This window comes from Pezoporus wallicus, unplaced genomic scaffold (genome assembly GCF_028554395.1).
Source record: "Pezoporus wallicus isolate ANWC-B61680 ecotype Strahan unplaced genomic scaffold, APGP_CSIRO_Pwel_v1 contig_3817, whole genome shotgun sequence".
Classification (NCBI taxonomy): Eukaryota; Metazoa; Chordata; class Aves; order Psittaciformes; family Psittacidae; genus Pezoporus; species Pezoporus wallicus.
This window is the reverse complement of record NW_026635157.1, coordinates 2,765,727-2,786,201: the sequence shown is the minus strand read 5'-3', so window position 1 is coordinate 2,786,201 and position 20,475 is coordinate 2,765,727. Positions and strand designations below refer to the sequence as shown.

Sequence of the window (20,475 nt, the reverse complement as noted above, 5' to 3'; positions counted from 1 at the left end):
AGGAAGTATTAATAATACATGGGTGAAAAAAGACTTTGGAAGACAAATAATGAATTAAGCAATAAATCTCCTGTCATCTTCCTTTTTGTTTCTTGCTGCCATTCTCTCAAATAATCTATCAATTCACAGTAAAAACATTTGGGTCTAGTGATCACACATTATCATTTTCTCCACTACAATAACAATTAAGGGTGCAGTTTTCATGTTCTCACATATGAAGAATGTTTTCACTTTTTTCAAAACAACAGAAAAAATATTAGTCTTGTGAACTGCTTATAAGTTACAACCTGTTAACAGCTGCTGTGACTTTTTGGCAAGTCACTTAATCTTCCCTTCTGATTTTTTTAATAACTTATCTTTTTCCTACAGAGTTTGATGTAAAGACCAAACAGAAATGTTTGAACAGTAATTTAAGTATGACAAGAGGAACCAGAAAAATTAGTGCATTTTCTTGAATGAAAAATACATTATTATATAATAAAATTATATGACTATAACTTTGCAATATAAAGTACATTATAAGAAAAATACTGTCAATTGAGTATTGAAGTAAACGAAACAATATTTTAACTTTTTTAAATTAAAACAATTTAAAGATTAGCAAATAGATTTTCCTCAAGGATTTATTTCTAAAAAATAAATTTTAAAAACGTTGCTCAACTTTAAAATTACTAGCATTTTACTCTTAGTCCTTTAAGTGTGTTTTAATGCCTTTATTTTCAAATCATAGGCAGTTGTTGCAACTATTATGAGATCTGAAATGAGCAATATTTGAATATAAACCAACTTTAATCTCTTCTAGTTTAAAGTACTACATTGGAAAAACCTTTAACAAAATTGAATTCATTAGCTTAGGTTGTAACTACAATATAAACCAGCATACATTAAATACTATAATCACCACGTCCTTGCAGTTACCTTTACGTGCATACTTACAATATGGTAAATTTACAGATCCATTGAAATTGCAGGCAACTCAAAACCTAGACACACTTGCAACATTACCTAAATTTAGAGCAAAATGATGTAAGAGCTGTCTTACCAGAGCCCTGTTGGAGAACAGGCATGGCTGGGGCAGGACCATGAGGCCAGGGCAATGTGGTGGTACCTGTGGTGCTGACAGGTCAGCAGGGATGTTGCTGGTTACTTGTAGAGCTGATGTGCTGTTTGTGCTGCTTTCTCAATGAAGCACTGTGGCAGAAGACCAGCCTGCATCCAGGGAGGGAGTGAGGAAGATCCTGTACCTTGTCCAATGGAGAAGGGAGGTGAAAAAAGAGCATGAACTGGTCTGCTGCTTTTTTCTCCATGCTCGGCCTCAGACCCCTATTGATTTGGAATCACTCCGCTACAGGAGAGAGAGAATAAAATCAGGGTCTTATCAGAAAAGAATCACTCAAAATTTAATTCCAACTGCAAGGACCAAATCATGATATGTGTTAAACATGTGCAAACACTTGACCGTTTGGGATGGATTAGATGTCCTAAAACTTCACTGCTTTGTCAGCAACGTGTTAAATCACATGTATCACAATTTTTAAGTTGAAGATGTTTTATCTATGCACATTATTGCCATGAGATGTTGAAACCTGAGAAAAGACTAATTATTTTTAGTTGCTAAAACCTACAAGGTTTTTATAAGAAGTTTAGAGAGGGATTAAAGATATGGGGAGAAAATGTTGAAAGGAAAAATAGGTGGAATCAGGCATCATTTGGAAACCTTTGCTCACAAGGGTACTATTGCTTAGACTATGAAAATGTTGTTTAAGTGGCTGTCATCCTCTCACTTTGTCTTTATTCATTGTTTCTTCACCTCTTCTTGGTATATCTGATCTTTATGTCTCCCACCCCCCACCCCCCCCCCCCAACCTATGCCTCTTCATGGCTTCTCACAGCAGATACTTTACAGAAAGTGCCACCGGTTTATTTGAATTTAAGGTAATGGAAGCAAATAACATTTTAGTGGCAGAGAAATGAGTCCAGAACACTTACAGCTTATGCTTTTATATATCGCTATACTGCAGTGTTAAAAATGATGGCCTGTAATTACTTTAAAATACAATTTCCACTTCAAAAATGTTAGATAATGCTTTCTACTAGGTGAACTCTTAGCTCTTGACCTATGTTCCTGTGCACAGCTCTGAATAGCCATCTGGAAGGGCTGCACATATTGCTACACCTCCTGCATGTGCATATGATTACTGACACCAAGGAGTACATAGGAGTGACCTTTTAATGCTCCTATACTAGGCAAAATGCATTTCATTTTTAATTTAATATGGAATAGGACTTAATAACAATGTAAGAATGAATTTGGGAAGGAATATAAAGTCTAAATGAGGAGAAATAGTTCACTGAAAGCCATTCAGATAATATAGAGTTTTATCAACTCTTGTAATTTTACTACTGTGCAAATGAGGAATTTACATGGTGATGTGTTTTTTGGAAAAAAAAATTATTTTCAGCACACAGCCTTAAAAACATACCTACAAGTCCTTATATTAATTTTATGAAAGTCTTTATATATGTTATTGCTACTCATTGTACAGGTATATGAAGTCACTTAAATACCTGTGTTTCCTTCTTATCCTTGTTTTTGGTGAATTTAAGACTGCATCAGCAAAAATTGCTTTAAAATATTCCACTGAAAATATTAATTGTAGCACTCAAAAACATTTCATCCTCATAAAAACAGACTGCTAATGGGATCACAAAGTTCTGAATAAAAGCCAGAAATAAAACCAGACTAATCTAATAACTTCTTCATAAAAATTTTAACAAAAGACAAATTAATTTAGTTAAATTAAGTGTGCTCATAAACTAGGGTGAGAAACTTCTGAATGTTCCATTCACTTTGTTCTAGTAAACTTAAGTGGAAATCACAGATATCACAAAATGTCTGAGGCTGGAAAGGACCACTTGAAACCACCTGGTCCAACCTCTCTGCTCAGAGCTGGATCACCTACACAATGCTGATCAAGGCTTTGTCCAGGCGGGTTTTGAGTATCCTCAAAGAGGGAGACTCCGTATCTTCTTTGGGAAAACTGTGCCAGCTACCCTCAAAGTAAGAGTTTCCTGATGTTCAGACAGAACCTCCTTTGTTTCAGTTTGTGCCCATTGCCTTTGGTACTGTCACCAGACATCACTGGGAATAGGCTAGCTCCATCTTCTTTGCACCCTTCAGGTATTTAAACACATTGATACGATCAGCTCATCTTTAATCTCTTTTTCTACAGCTTGGTTCCTAAGAAATAGCTAAAAGGAAAATTCATATGAGTAACCTATGGACACATCTATTTGTACAAGATCTCAGCTGTTTGAGGGGTTGGGGTTTTTATGAAGCTGGAAAACAGTTTGTGTGGGAAAACTAGAATTTTGCACCTGTAGTTAGGAAGGTAGGATACTCCTGGAGATGCACATTCGAGAGCTGGGAGATTCTGGCATTTACTGAAACAAATAGTTATTCGGTGTCTGAAATTGCTCTTGAGTATATTTTGATTACAGTGTGAGCTTGGTAATAAAGGAGGCCTTTGAGAGAAAAAAGATTTGCAGTCAAATATTAATATAATTTGGAGTATCTCCCAAGCTATAGCTGTTGAGTTTCTCATTGATAAGCCTTTCTGCTGACTTGTGGAAAGAGTCAGAGTTGTTGCTCTCTGCAAACAGGGTGACGAGTCCCGCTTCAGGCAGAAACAACAGTTCCCACACTGGTCAGTGACAGTTTCCCTTTTAGCGCCCAAAATGACCTTTGATTTTGATCCCAGACCTTTGCATTCTGCCATTTTTTCAACTCCATTTCTTGACTCCTGTAGGCATCATTGAGGTGTGCTGCAATTCCAGATACTGGCACTACTTGGCAATTGAGGTACTACTAATACCAGTATCAGGTCTTCTAATGCTGGGAAAGGAAGTGGTTTATCGCACTGTGTCTGTTTTATTGCACTGGCTTGTGGAGTTCAAGAGGAACTGGACCTGTAACCAAAAGACTTATTTTTAAAGGGGTTCTTAAAATTTATTCTGCTTTTCTGGATAGACACAGAAGACTTTCTCTCCATTTCATGCCTTGTGACCACTGATGGGATTTGTGAACATAGTCAATACTTGCTATCCCATTGCTAATTCTGCCAGCTGCATCACAAGTGTTTTAATAGCTGCATGATTTTTTGTTGTTGTTCAAGCCCACTTCTGGGGCCAATATTTTTAATATTTTTTTTTTAAAATAAACATAGTGTTACTGAAAAAAGCTGTAAACAAGAAGCCAGATGCCCTTGAAGTCTTAATACTCAGGCAGCTCTCTCCCCCAAACTGCATAATCTTAATTTCATAAATTTTAGAACAATCTGATAATTTTTGAATCTTTGGCACTGACAAGTCTTTTAGACCTTTGCAGTTCTCAAACTGCAAAACAGTTACCTCATTCATAATGTGAGTACAGTTCATAAAAAAATCCATTAACATTAATGAGGTAGTTAAAAAAAAAAAGACACCACACTATAAGAAAATCTCTAAAAATTACATAGCTGTTTTTCTGCTACTAGTCACCCAGCCACTGTTAGGAGAAATTCATTAAGTTTCTTTTACGAAGCTAGAATCAGAGCACTGAAGAACAACCAAAGCTGAGCCTCATCCTCTATTCCTTCAGTACCATCTTTAAAAGAAAAAAAGGGGAGAAAAGGAAAAGGTTTGCACTCTGATCAGCTTTAGCAGTTTCTCTCAAAAAGTTGAGTGGTTTATCAAATATATTGTGTCACTTCTTCATCCATTCAACAAACACAAATCTCTTACTTCTTAAACATTATTGCAAAACATTACATAGAAATAATGTAAAAATTAGAGAACCCAGCAGAACCACCATTTTGTGTGGTCTAATACAAAGTATACACTCTTGGTATAGTCAGCAATTAAATGGTTGTCAGATGGTCTGCAAAATTAAAGCACTCTGATCCTCTGGATCATTTGTTTATCTATATCCATCTCTATATGTAGCATGGTAAAGCTTATCAAGCTCATCCAGGTTACTAACAGACATAAAGTCAAGCACACAGGAAAACTATGGAATGGCTAGGGCAAAGTTTAGAGTCAACTGAAATTATTTTGCCTTTGAAAAACAAGGCATGCATATCTAATAGTACAATTAGGATAGCCTAGCAAAATGAAATATATATAGGAATATGTATACAGTCTCATGCTAATCATGAATTTGTCTTGTAAAGGGTAAGTACTATTGAAAGTACTTTAAAAAATTACTAACAACCTCAGATAGAGGTTGCTGTCAAAGAGAATATAACTAACTGCGATTGAGATCTGCAGCAGTAATTGATATAAACATTGACATTAATGTCGAGATACTTACATGGAAGAATTCAGCACCTCATAAACCTTTTTCCATGCAAAAACTGACCTTTTAAGTTAAAGACAGAGTTGCCTGTCTCTTGCATAGGAACTCAGCATGCCCATCACTGCTTTTTCCCCAGCTGCCAGAACATATCCCTTTTCATCCTTCTTCTATATCCTTTTTAGGACAGTTGCAGTTTATGATAATGATAAAACAATAACAAAATGGAATATTTCTTGTGACTTTAGTTAGATCTTTAATCAATAAAATATACTTCTCTGAGTCTTACCTGAATAGTGTGTGTTAGAAATTGGCTGAGACCACTGCAAATCAGTATAAAATGATGATGACCAGCTCCTTTATAGAAAATGAAGCAATAAAGAGCTTTTGTGTTAGCTTTATGTTTTTATTGATAGATACCATACTACAGAACACACACGTTGCCGTTATATATGAGAAAAAAACATAGCTGTTTCAACAGACAAAAAATAAGGCGCAGTTGATTCATCGGCTCCTTTAAGAGAACTGGCATCTGGACCACATGCACTTCAAAGTTAAATGCTGTACTGAGATGTACTGCTTTGAAGTACAGCTGCTGATCCAGACAAATTTTGGAGCCGAAACCAGCATATGAATCTGCTGTACTCTGAAAGAAAAAAATAAAAAAAAAAGACTATTTCAGATGCCAGTTTTGACTCATTTTAGAAAATTGCTGTCTGGATCGGCTGAACTTCAAAGCAGAACATCTCAGTGCAGCGCTTCCCTTTGAAGTGCAGCTAATCCAGATAGTAGGTTTTCACTCCCCCCCTTTTTTTTAAGTAGTTAAAATTGGCATCTGACCTTACCAGTATTTCTCCTCACCCTCTGCACATTCTTCTTCCCTTTTCCCTTATTTCCTCTTCTTTTGACCTTTCTGAAAAATACAGCAATACTCATTACCTTGTTAGCTCCTGCATTACCAAAGCTACTATAAAGAGGGTGGTTGTGGGAATAGCCTATTTCAAGTCACATAATAGACAGTGGCCAATTACTGCACATGGTTTATCACAAAGTTTGTTAAAAAGTAATGTTTAATTTTATCATTCAAGAGAAATAAAACTCAAAATAAATCCCTTGTAACTGCTTGCATTCAGAGTATTCAAAACCATATTCCCATGGCTCTGCTAACTCACATTAATGGTCATTAGCCCTGGTATAAAAAGTAGCTGAGTTTAATAGCATTTCAACTTTAAGAAATTTTTTCTGCGACAGAAAGTTGTCCTTCACAGCCAAGTCAGGAAGGCCTTAAGAAAATGGGTTTACTGGGGAAGGAATGAGTTTACTACAAGCAGAGTTTGTATGGCTTCTGGCAAGGGGAGCCAAGGGTAAATGTAATGTGCTCACCAGGATGAGGACAAAAGAGGAGCTAAGACTTGGTCAGCCATGAGGACTTCCCTGCAGTGGAACTGACCATGTTTTAAAGCAATCTCCTCCTTACCCCAGTTGTTGTCAGTGCTATTTTGTAACAGAGGCCAGGGGGGAATGTATTTCCCTCTGGAGAAGTGTATTAAAGTCAACAACTTACTCTCTTAGTAAAAGCAAATCTGGAAATCTGCTCTTCATATTGAATATAATCATGGTGTTGGCTGCTCAAATAACCACCTACTATAGAAAAGTTTTGAATAGACTAACAGCATTCTCTGTTACACTGGCCTGTCAAAAAGTTTTGATCTTTTGATTGAGAGGTACTCAATCCTGCTGACTTATTTTTGCAGATGGCTTGTTAGATCATCACAGGAGTAAACCTCTGAGGAGAAAGAAGTAGGCTGAACAGTCCTCAGGACAAACTCTGAGGAACAAGAACATCTGGTTTTAAAAATAAAAAGCTGATCTTGGGGGGAAAAAAAAAGGCTAAGCTCTAGCATAGGACAGTGTTTGTGGATTGTATTTGGAAGAGTTTTATATTTCCTGAGTACCTTAAGTCCTGCCAAAGCAACATCACTTTGCAGACAAAATGTGGGAGCAGGGTCTGGAGTGCATGCATGGAGAGACCTGCTCAAGCCACATGCACAAATCAGGAATGGTTTTGCCTAACCCCTCTGGGCTCAGATCTCTGAAATAAGCATCCTCTCCTCACCTCACAGGTCATGGGTGAAGGCAGCTGATGTTTGTGAGGCTTGACACAGGAGCCCAGTAATTGTTACTTCGCCTAGCAGAGAGGGAAGGAAGTAGGATTCATGTCCTCACACAGAACAACATAATAGGAAAAAGAGAAAGTAACTGCTTATTTTAGGACTGAAGCCAAGTGAATGAAAAACTATCACTCATTTTAACATTGTCAGAATCTATAATTGCAAGAAATCCAGATGAATGTTAGAGGGGCACCCTTCATTCTGACAATTCCCAATTTCTGACTGATTTTGCCACTCCCAAGATCTTTTAGCAATGTACACGTAAGGAATGCTCCCATTTGACACTAAATTAAAAGACAAATCTTGAAGACATGCTGCCCTCTGTTAAAACTGCAAAGACAAAGCATTCTAGTACAGCAGGACAATTTAATGACAGCATCTCATTTGCTGAGAAATAACTCTGCAGAGAGAAAGGACTGGACAATGACCAGCATTTTATTTACACAGGTCATGAGACATGTCACTTGGGTGATCTGCTCTTGTCAGGCAGTCCTTAATTAGAAAATTCCTAGAGAGAGCTTCTGCTCCCACTACGTGCTTATTAAAATCTAAAGACAAAAGGAGTTAGTAGAAAAGCCTGAGAACTCAGGTTATACTGGAAGGCAGAAGTCAGCTGCTGCTAACATAGGGAGAGGCACTCAGGATGGGATACTGGATTTTGAATGAAAAACTCTTGGTGCTGTTATTAGTGAGTATTTTTAGCATTAAAATATATCTAATTGGATACATATAAATATTTTAAGCTTGTTTAAAAGACATTTTATGGTTTGCTTACAGTAATACTCCCAAGCTTAATGTAAAACTTGCTATAAAATATTCATCAGCCTTTTTATAACTTGTCTTAAAAACAATTTAAAGTCTTTCTTATATTTTTTTTTAATTATTTTTAAGTTCATGTACTTTAGACCTCAGATAAAGGGAACAAGGGTTTGCAATTGTAATTGAAATTATTTTCCAGAAGTTTTGATGATCTAAGTATGGGGGACAGGAAAGGAATTTCCTCAGCTTCTAACTCCCTCCATTTCTGGAATTCTTTAATTTTAGCTTTTATAGCCTTCTTAGAGACCAGGCTAAGACCTGTGTTTAAAATCAAGTTTAGCATCACACAGTAAACACCACCTATCTCCTCTACTGGGGATATGGGAATAGGATTGTAATTGTGCATTTGCTGAAAGATAGCCTCATTCCAGCAGGCATTCATGATTTCAATCGTCTGTGATCAAGAACTGCACTGCATGCTGATTTTGAAGTATCTCTCAGATACTTTAAAAACTATAGCCATAACCACTTTATATGCATTAAAAAATACTGTAAGTGTCACTAATCTGTAGCCTGTCTGCTTTGTAGCTGGTGTGGCTGGGACTGAATTTCTATTTGTTTATTGATACCTTCCACTGGTATGAAGACAAAGATGCTTACATTTACACACGGATTATGCTGGGAGTAAGTTTGATTATTAAAGGGCTCCACAAGAAGTATGTATGCATAGCCTGATTTTATTGACATCCTTCATAACTATATTTTTGATACTTCAACAGTAATATTCTCCTACAAGAGTATTATGTTAATATGGCATTCTCTTTATTTTTCGCTTCCTATACCAAGCTTGTAATTTAATTTCCTTATACTGTTATATCTACAGTCAACCCTGGCTTGGGCAAGAGCTTCTGCAACGTGCCTTAATTTTAACTGCATGCTAATCCTGTTACCCATCAGTAGAAACCTTATTTCATTCTTAAGAGGAGCAAGCATTGTAAGTATCATTTCTTACACAGCCACATTATTCTCCCTTTTTTATTTCCATAGTTCAGCAGTATTATCCATATCAAACATTTTCCAAGGAATTTTAATTTTTGATAGAGAAGTCTATACACTATTCCTTAGTTATTACCACTTAAATTCATGACTGAAGAGAAAAGAATGGCTTGTTTAACACAGTGCTGTAAATGCAACACTGATTTTGGCAGCCACTGCATATCATGGAGTCATGAAGAGAAAAGTGAGGACCTACAAAAAAAGGGAATGTAATAATGCAACTTGGCCAAACGGAGGAAATATGCATCCATCATGTATATCCTGTGTAGCTACATAGTAAAAACTGCAGAGGGAAAATGTACAGACAGATAAAAGTGAGGGCATAAGGATAATAAGGAACATATTTAAACCCTTTTGCCTGAATGGCCACCATTCAGGTCTTACTTTTTTTACACACGTTTTTGTAATGGAGTGGTCATCTGTTCAGATGCAGTGAATTCACTTGCAGTGGATTACTACAGTCAGGGCAATTCCAATACCACACATTTGGGTAAAGAAAAAGCACTGATCACTTCATGACTTCAAGAACAACAGGAATTTATAAATGGTAACATTATTTTGTTGTAAGTTGGTTCTCAGTTCAGTTCTACCCTTTTCCTTTTTTTTTTTTTTTTTTTTCCTTTTTTTTCCTTCAGAGTTAGAATTACATTTCAAGCAGTCTGTAGGCTGGGAATCAGCACCGTTTTATCATTGTCTGAGACCAGGAGCTGAGCATTTAAGAAAGCAAAGTCTCATTGGACTTCTAAATCAGTTTGTGAATTAGCATTAAATATATGCATGCCCAGTTACATGCTGAGTAAGAACTCAGCAAACTGGAACTCTTCTCATAGAAAATCAATGTTTTGATCTCTGGACAATATTCTGCTTCAAGGAGCATGGTACACAGCAACTTGACTGGCTCCAGCATGGTCAGCACAGGGCTGCATCCAGTGAGCAACTCTCCAATGAGGTGCTGCAGTTTTGGCATTGCACACAGCAGTGCTCCAGATACTTGAAAGATTTATTAGTTAGGAAACAATGCAGATACACGCCAGGATCTTTGTCATGGCACTGTGCCAGGTCAAGAGATCAATCCAGGCACCCACAGCACCATTCAGAGACTGAATTAGGTCCATGAGAGCTGTCTACGTTCCAGCAGAGCATGTTCATTTTGTCTCACTTCAGCCTGCCCCAGCCACAGGCCAGCTCTCTGCAGAGACAGCCAGCTGGCCATGAACACACCACCATGAGCACTTCTAATAACGGGAAGACAGCTCAGGAACACAGAAGACACCTGAGGTCTAGACAGCCTCACCCTCCTGGGGTATGCATTTCATGAAAGCAGTGAAAATGTTTACATTGCAAGCTGGCTTTGCCAACAGTTCAGCTGTGTTTATGCAGCTAAACCTGAGCTTGCAGAGCAGTGGTAGCCCATGATGGTATCCTTACACCAGCAAATGAGTTAACCACCAGCCCAGATAAACCACTCGCAAATCACAGTTAAATGCAGCAGAGTTTTGTCAAGATTGTTATTGAGCCCCTACATGAGCTTAACAGCTTAAGAAACTTTGGAGTGTCACTATGCTGAAAATAGTCACCTGAACCCGAAAGTTAAGGCTAACCCAAAACTTCCACTGAAAGCCTTCAATATTCCATTTTTAAAAGTACTGAGCTCCTCTCTTCTTTCCAAAATGTGAGTTGTAAAGAGTAATAGGAATGATATAAAAGAAGTTCTGCTTTTTCACCAAGTGCTGTGGAGGAGCACTGAGGAGATAGCTTGACAAAAACATCACATTTCACAAGATGGTTGCCTATGGAATAGCTATAAACGCAAGTAAGCGTTTCCTCTTTTTTCCTTTGCCTTTGAACTGTTTTGAATTTCACAGTGATTCTGCATAATGCTGTCTGTAATCCCTATCAGCTCTCAGGCATGCTATTTTAGTGCAATCATTTGGTGACTGCAGCTTTAAATAGGTGTAGGAGTCCCATCTGATTAACTATTTGTAACCTTTTTGCTTGAGAAAAATTTGACTGTTAAGTCAATAACCTCCCAACCCAATGGCAGTACTAGCTGCCGTTCAGTCAACATGAGCAGCTTATATTCTCTTAACATTTAGTGTAAATGAGTTTCATTAAACTCCTGAGGGTAGATGTTGGGGAGATGACATGGCATTACAGTCTGATTTCCTAAGGAAATTGTGCTTATGAGTAAAACCACTCATCTGTGCACCACTACCTCTTCTTCAACAACTTTTCAACCAAGTAATAAATTTAATCTGAATTTTTGACAGGCAGCTGCCTCAAAACCTTAGGTTTCTAAATTTTTATTTTTTTTTTTTAAATAGGGGATGGGTACAGGGAACTAATGGCACCCTTGAGGGAAAAAATGGATCTTGAAATCAAAAGTTACCTGTTCTGCTGGTGCTAGTGACTTACTGAGTTATAGGTTGAGCCTCGCTGGGAAGAAGACATGGCATCTTCCTGTTCTCCAAGTGATTAAAGGACCTGAAGAAGGCTGAAGCTTGTAGGAATTAAGAGAACATGAGGCGAACAGGAGATAGTATGGGGAAAAGGGATATGCAGAGAAGGAAGAACAAAAGGCAACATAAGGAAGTACATAAGCACATAGAGATGGAGAGGTATCTGAGGCATATAGTTTTCTTAGAAAATGTGAAGGAGGCACAGGTTTATTTGCAAGCATAAGACACTGCAGGGTAACAGTTCTACCCCCAGGCTGTTAGAGTGGATCCTGGACCCAACATTTTTTCAGTCTACATGGGGGAGCTGCCTTTGTGTGTATAGGCTTCTAATGTTCCCACGTAGTGAGACAAGAATATGAAGTCAGGATTGCCATCAGGAATCAATAGCTGAAATTTATCCTTTGTATGGAGTGCTGAAGAATTCAAAGGAGATTAGGGATGAGAAAATGCATCTTATAGGGCATTATGATGATTTACTTATCTGTTATGGCCATTCATTTATCAGAGTTAAGTTTCAGCATAAAGCAGATTCTTACAGAATGCAACATTGCTTCTTTAATTAACAAATCAACCCAGGAATGTAAATTAACCAACTTCTACTTGGTGTATAATTTGTCATGCTCCAAAAAGAAAGCAAATCTGCGCAGTCAAACCTTTAATGTTTTTTGGGTTTACATTCATATAAAAATGTTTGCTAGTGCATTAAGGTGGATATTCTGGGAAGTGCAAGTCTATCAGAAAAGTGATTACTTTATGGCTTCAGTAATCCCAAGGAAAAAGGCACAGGAGATGATATGAAATGACAGAAAGCACCATTATTTAATTCTGTCACTCTCTAGGGAAAAAATGAGGGTTCATCGTTGGGTTGTTATTTGGGTTAGGTGTTTTTTCCAGAATATAAAATCAACAAATAGTCGACGACATATTTGAGGAAGAAAATAAAATACAAGGAGGTCTAATGAGCAAAGCATGATGACTTATGAACTTATGCTTCCCTAGCAGACAGGCGAGAAACAATTATCATATTTGGGAAAACACTGCATTACTGCATAGTCAGACTTGGGGAAGAATGGCCAGTTGCCTGAAATTAAATTTCAAATTAATTAAAAAAAAAAAAATAAATACAGTACATATGGTGAGAGATACATTTCAGAATAAAGAGGTATCCGTCAGTATACCGAGTCCTTTTTAATAAAATTTAAGTGTTAAAATGATGTGTAAACATGCCACTTTCCTTTCAACTGACACATTATTTATCCAAGTACTACCTATATTGCCTTTGTTACACAAAAACATAGTCAACTTCTATCAGTCTATTGCAATTTAGTAACTTTTAGTCAAATTAATGTTCTTCCCTGTATGATCAATAGCCTAAATGTGGTGGCAAGAAGTTAAAACAATTTGAAGATCAGATCAGTAATCTTAGCCTCACAATATGAAATTGTAGACGCCTTTATTATTAAAGTAACATGTATTCATCTCAGCATGCCAGGTGGTGTTATTCCAGCATACTTATTTAATAGCGTGCTAAAAATAGTCAGTACAACGTTAGTATTGTCTGGCTTCTAAGAGGCAGCCAGCTCAGCCAAGGTGCACATGGCCTTGGAAGAACTACATCTATAACTTCTATTTTTCATCAGCTCTAATACAAATTCAAGAGCAGGCTTTAATTGGTCAGGTCATAAAGGGATATAATTAGAGACTAGTGGAAGAGCGAAGTTGGAGGAAAGAGAGAGAGTAAACAATGCTATCTATAATCAAGGGCATCATTGAAAATTCAGTAAAGGGAATTCTGCTTAGTTTGGCTCCCTGCGTTCTGCATGCCTGTCTCTGATAAGAGCTGTCTGGGAGTTATTCACCCACTAATAAATCTTCCTTATAGACCCGTAACTCTGCTAGAATAAAATCATAGTTTCATGCACTCTCAGTTTGATCAGTGCAAATCATTCTATGCTTTCTAATGCAAAAGAGACTTTTCAGTCGAGACACAGTTGTCTGGAGCCTAAAGATACATACAAGTGATAGTAAATAACATTTCATACAAGTCCTTCCTCTTAATGTATTGTTTTTAGCCTCTTAAGAAAGTACATTCATATGTTTTCTGATGTGGGAAGTGTTGGGAGAGTTTTATTTTACTTTGACATACAGTGCATATTTTGAAGAACAAACTGCTTCTTGTTTTGATGTTTGCAGAAAGGCTATATAGATATATTGCTCAAACACTTTTTGAACTATGATATGAATAAAGCTTAAACAATTAAGGGAAAGGAGGGGAAGGACAGTAAGGCTCTTTGTAGTTAGGTTGTTTGAGATGGTGGTTGCTGCTCCTTAAAAATTGCAGCACTGCAATTTTCTTTAGAAACATGAAAAACACAGACTGAAATACAGCAATGCCAGGTACGTTTGGCTTTGTACAAGCACTGAAAAATCTATAGCTAAAAATACCAGAAAACCTTTCCATTCACAACCATGTTTTGGTAGTGGTAGCTGTGTAAAAAGCTTTGGTGACCCGAGTCACACTTTTGTAGAAGTGATGAAGTTTTCAGGGAAGGAGATGCTCATCTTCAAGAGGTTTAGCTGATATCTCAGTGTTGTACTTCCAGAAATGACAGGAAATCCAGTTTCCATTAAACTGCATTTTTTTTAGACATGCTGCTTAAATCCAGACTTAGTGCAAGGACTACAAAAGAAACTACATTAAATTAAAGATTACAAGCTTCCCGCTAGGATAAAAAATGGTCCAAGCCATTGAATTCTTCTTTGATGTTTATGACCATTCTAAAAAAAAATAATCCAATGCAAGTATGTGTATGGTCACTATTGTAATTTTTACAGAACCTGCACCTTTTAGTCCACAAAGACATTATGAAACGGAATGAAGGTTCCTGTGTAACTAGAAAAGGCACAAGGCAGTGTGTGGCTAAAAAATCCAGGCTTGGTCAGGCGCAGAATTCCCCATGCCTAGGTTAGCTGCTTGCAAAGCTATTCTCTTCACTGTGGGCAGAAAACCCAGCATTTGACTCTTTGATTTTATCGTGATGGGTTTGTTAACCAAAACATTTAACTGCCTGCAGCAAGCTCCAGTTTGATTATTATCCTGTACAGGCATGCAGAAAAAGAGTGAAATCTTGTTCTCAGATAAACACATGCAATTTCTGTTTAGTTCAATCAGAGTTGTGCATGCTTCACTGAAGGCACAATTGGCTGAATAAGACTAGCTAAATTGACCAGACTTTCAAGATAATTTAATTACATGTCTTTGTATTTAAGAATATGTACAGTAAACACACTGCTCTAATAGCAACCCTTTTCCTTTCTCCCTCCTCCCAATAAAACCTTTTATTTGGTCTCAGAGATGGATTAGATGTAACATCTTGGGGTCAAATACAAATTAATGTATGTTAGGTGCTCCAGACTTTCTAGATGATGCTAAAAACAACAATGAAAAGTCTTCAGTCTTCATGTAAAAAAAATGTTTGTTTAAAAGATTACATAATTTATTCTGTACTTTATATTTGGTTATGCAGAATGAGAAAAAAATTGAAATGAAAATCCTAAGATATAATACCTTAAACTTTGCTCTCATGGTTAACTTCCCTAAATGGTGCAGGGAAAAAACTCACAATTGTTCTAAGCTCAGATTTCAGAAATTTGCATATTAATTTTGGAATTGCTTAGTAAATTCTATACACTGCAGATGCAAAGACCTTCAGAAAATGCACTTTAGGGATGTAAATGTAAAATATTTTAGCTAATGGTAATGTATCCAGTGCAAGACTTTTTAGTCTGCCACAACTATTGTACATTAAATGAACCACACTGAAAAGGGAATTAGATCTTTGCCTTACTCTTACCATCCAGCTATAATTCACTTTTAGATTGCATTCATTTTTTCCTAGCAGCACACAAAACCCATCAGAGGCATTAATCTAATAACACTCTAGGCAATATTTAAGATGATGGGACACTCAGGTAAACCAACATATTCAGTATATCATTAGCTTGAATGTTAACATTTTCAGTGTACCATTAGACTCTGTACATTAACAACTTCCACAGAAAAGCTTGTAGAAAAAAAAAACAACCAAAACTCTCCTGTTCGTTCTGGAAGTCTTCTATGCTTTCAATATCCTCTACCCATTAGCTGAAACCTGGAGGGAATATCACCCAGAAGGGAAGGTGCGGTAAATCTCAGAGAAGTGGGTATGATGATATTTCCATTGACATAACACTTACAGGAAAGCAGAACATATATGCAGATAGACAAAATGGTGTCCTTTAAAAACCTGCAGAAAAATCTGACTAGGTAAAGTTGCAGAAAGTGGATCATTTCTTTCAGGGAAAAATTGCAGTATGACTACTCCATTAAATCTTTGGCTCAAGACCTTGGGAAGCTACATCCATTCAACCCATTTTTTTCTGTTCAAGACTAGAAATAAATATTCTGATAGGAAATGTAGACCTCTGTCTGTCTGAAAGAAACTACCACCTCATTTCACCCTCAGCACCTGGCATACACCAGATAGCACCAGGTTTCCTATTGCTGCTGACATAACTAGAATTTGTACAAATCATGTACAACCCTGCACTTTGAGTAAAGTGTGGGATTTCATAACCTCCTAAACAACGGAAATGTCGTAATCTCGTGCAGACTTCACAATCTGCAGCACTGCTTTTTAAAAAATCTATATGTTTTGTAGGTGAAAGAGAGAAAGTGTGTTATGCTATGAACAGATTCAAACCTCTGTTTGTAGTCAGTTACTATTCTAAATGAGCAAGGACAGTCAAAAACCTGCAGTTTACATGCTGCGGAGAACCCTTGGTAAAACAACACTGGATTATAACTGTGTGAAACTTACATGGTCCCAAGGCTATGGTGACTATTACATCATACCAGAGTTACAACGAGCATCCTGCAGGTGTAGAGCACAAGAGGCCCAAGCACCAGTAATCACCAGCAAATGCCAAGATATAACTGCTCAGTAGATTCACTCAGAGAACCACTGTCAGGGCTTCCCATCCTTTTAAAGATTTCTCTCCCCTTTCCCATAGTCCAGTACCACACTACATGCAGCATGTAACTCCATAACCTACCACAGACTGTGGTCTGTTACCCCACACTCCTGTCCTCCGAGTTCACTTTGAGATGTCAGAGAAATCAGGTCCTTGTCAAGCAATGACTTGGTTCTCTTCCAGCTGGATCTGATAGCACCCTTACCAGGCCAAAACATCTGTTCTGAAAGGAGTCACTTGTTTGAACAGTTTCCCCCCTTCTCACTCAGCACTTAAAAGTGCTGTTACACTTAAATACATAAACAGTGTTTATATACTGCTTATACATCAGTTGTACGCTGGGAAACAGATTGCCACAGCCCCCACACAGATGCCACCTAAACCCTGCAGCTCAGAAACTCTCAGGCTTTTAGGTTTTGACAGCCTGAATCCACACATTTCACTTGCTGCCTGTGGTCTAGTGTAACCTTCCTTCCAGCATCCCAGCACTGCAGAGGTGCTGGGAGCACCCTCTCACATACAGATTTGCAGGAGCATTTTCTGCCTGACGCTGGCTGGGTTGTTTCACATGCAGCACCTAATCCATAACAACGACATGCCAGGTCACTGAGTTCAATACCCTCTAAAGCTCAGTCACGTCATATATGCTATTTCATAAAATGACCAACCTTCAGCTGAAAGCTGCTTAGATTGCTTGATCCCATTATCCCGTTTATTGAAAGGTTATTTTAGAGTCTCATTCCTTTGATGGCTTGAATCTGTCTTCTAATTTCCAGGCTCATTTTATCTCTGTGCAGTTCATACCCATTTGGATTCAGTCTCCATTCTGCTGAAGCTATTCCAGCTTGTATAAATAATGTATTATTCATTGGGCCAAAGATTCAGAAAAAATGGGAGCTTGGTTTTGCAGTTTGGGTGCTCAGGGCATTCCCTTGGGATGCTTGTATCAGTAAATGTTTGATTATTTTTATTAAGGGTGTCATTAGGAGACAGCTCACAAGCGAATAAATAGTCAGCCTGGTGACTAGGACATGTGATTCAGTTTAAAGCCCGACTTCGAATTCAATGTAACAAGGATTTTCAAACAGGCCTTTCATCTCTTAGTGAGTACCTCAGCATGGGGCAATGAGGTGAAGCAGGTGTTAGGGAGTGGCAGGAGGAGTCCCCAAGGTGACATCATATTTTGAATGAAATGCAACCTGAAAGTCAGCCAACCCCAGCACATCTACTGATCTAGAAAGATCACCTCAGGAGAAGAGAGTGAAAATGACCTCGCTTCAGCCTGGACACATGGACTAACCTACTGTTGGGGAAGAGAGCAGTCTTCTACCTTTTTGCAATGCCTGCTTTAAGCATGTACATGGCCAGCAGCCTACCTCAACTCATATTCCCATGCCCACAGCTCTCCATAGGTGCTGCAGAGGAGCTTGACTCCAGCACCAGGGTGAGGGAGCTCTCTGCGCGGATATGTACCTAAAAGACTTAACAATACCAAAGTATTGATGCATTTAATCCTGTGTTTTCATCTGTGATTACACAGTAAGACATTAGTTTTATGCAAACAGTTACAATTAAAAAAAAAGAGAAACAAAAAGAGGAAGAAAAAGGAAAGAAGAAAGAAGGAATAAGAGAAAGAAGAGAGAAAAGGAGAAAAGAAAAAGGAAAAGGATAAAGAAAAGGAGAAATAAGAAAAAAGGAAAAAAGTAGAAATAAAAAAGGAAAAAAGAAAAAGAAAAAGATAACATAAAAGAGAAGAAAAATAACCTTATTTTGCGAGAATGTTGGTCAGGGAAAAAGATTGCATTTGGTTTACGACAAATACTGCCTTTCAGAAAGGTTTTTTAAATGGTGAGGAACAGGAACAGATAAAAGCTGAAGGAGAGATAACGGGAAGCTAATTATAAAAACTAGAGATAGCATATCCTAATAGCTCTACTGTAAACATATAATTGTTTTTCATTGTAATTTTTTTCATCCTTTGGCGTTTAATATTTTGCATTAATTACAACTTTACTGTAATGGATTTGAGAATCTCTCATCCTGAAAACTGAAACTCTGCATGATTATGACTTTACCTGTTAGCCAATTATAAAACAGAATTCTTTTTCTTTTCTTCTTTTGAAATTATTGCCTTTCCCCTGAGGAAAAAAATTACAGGGTTTCTCACTTCACTCTAAGGTATTTTTCTAAACTGACCATTTCATATACCTTTGGGAGCAGACCAGAAGTAGAAGAGATATATGAAGCTCAGAGTAAGTCAGATCTAACATTGTGATTCAGACTTCTCCATTTAAGCCATAGCTCTGGTGGTTTTCCCAGGCTCCACCTGTGTAAAGTAATGCTATAGCTACTTGTTAATAGGGGACAGATATTGGACGCATCTCTTAAATATCCCCAGTGCAAGCTGCAAACTGGTCTATGCCTAAAAGAGATAAATTAGCGACCTGCGTAGCAATATTAGACCATTGCACATCCTAATACACTAACAGGGGAAAAGGGGGATTTTAATCAGTTTAGCTCATTTTGAACAATTTAAAATTAGAGGCAAACACCTTTATCTCATCTCTCAAGAGGTTCTCCTTTGATGACACCAAAGACTGTGCGGGCATTTGACTGTAGTCATGGAGGTGACCTCAGAGCTGTTTGTCTCCTCTCCAATGTGAAGCAGCTGCTTCACATTAGACATGTATTTCATAAAATTTTCCTTTTCTTGTCACTTTAACCCTTGCAAAGTCCTCAGTGTATGCCCAAGGTTTTCAAATAGTTTGTAATGTGCTTAATGAAGTTACTTCTGGCACTGTGGACACATACAAGTGTGTCTGTAATTTCCCACCACTCTTTCTATCATGAAGCCATCCATATTGTTGCCCACTTGATCAACATTGAGCGGTATCATACCAGCCAATCTACGGAAGCTGGGGAGTTACAGAATAAACTCTCTGGCCTTGGCAAGGGTCCAAATGAAAGCTATTTGAACCCCATCAGGACCTATGAAACAGTAAGCTGTCACTTTCTGGTTTTCCTCATCTAAAAAGTTTCCTCTGTGGATTCTATTGTCGGTAAAACTGTATTTCAAAGCCTTTTAACCAGAGTGAGAAGGTGCTGCCAAAGGTTAACCTCAATTTCAGCTGAAAACACTTACTGAGAGCTGCAATTTTCAGGTTACTAAGCTCAAAGAAATGTCTACAGTATTTTAATTAGTTTGTCAGGAGACAGCTGGTGGGGGAAGGATAAGGAGTGTTGTGAATTGTAGACAACGAAATAAACCTGCAAAGAATTAAAATAAAAAAAAAAAACAAACCAAACAACAAAACCTAAACTATTAATACATGGAACAAACACAACTTCTTTCTAGAAAAAAAAAAAGATAAATAAACCAAACCCCAAACAAAACAGAAATAGCACTTAATAATATTTCTTTCACAGTTGCTATTTGCCTCTCCCAAGGTTATGCAGTATTTTCCCAACCTGGGGGTTGATTCTGCCTTGTTACATGTTGAGCATGGTGGTCCAGGAAGAGCACATGTGAAAACACCCTGAGGCTTTCTGTGTATAGGAAGCAGTGCATGGGGAAACTGTGTACTCTTCTGAGCTAAGCAGGACTGTGCAGGACTCAGCCCTGCAAATAAATGGTTCTGTTTACTTTGTGGAAAAAAAGTGACTGTGCCTCCTGTCCACCTCCTTG

General features: G+C 37.7%; 1 protein-coding gene across 1 annotated transcript in view; it reads left to right on the top strand.

Annotated features, from left to right (window-relative positions):
• Nucleotides 1–8,082: 8,082 nt before the first annotated feature.
• NOX3 (NADPH oxidase 3) overlaps nucleotides 8,083–20,475 on the top strand; it is a 38,201-nt gene continuing 25,808 nt past the window's right edge. Inside the window, 5 exon segments of the mRNA XM_057406349.1 lie at nucleotides 8,083–8,191; nucleotides 8,851–8,946; nucleotides 9,146–9,256; nucleotides 11,047–11,131; nucleotides 19,643–19,788. Of these exon segments, the coding sequence (XP_057262332.1) occupies nucleotides 8,147–8,191; nucleotides 8,851–8,946; nucleotides 9,146–9,256; nucleotides 11,047–11,131; nucleotides 19,643–19,788 (483 nt within the window). The 5' untranslated portion in view covers nucleotides 8,083–8,146.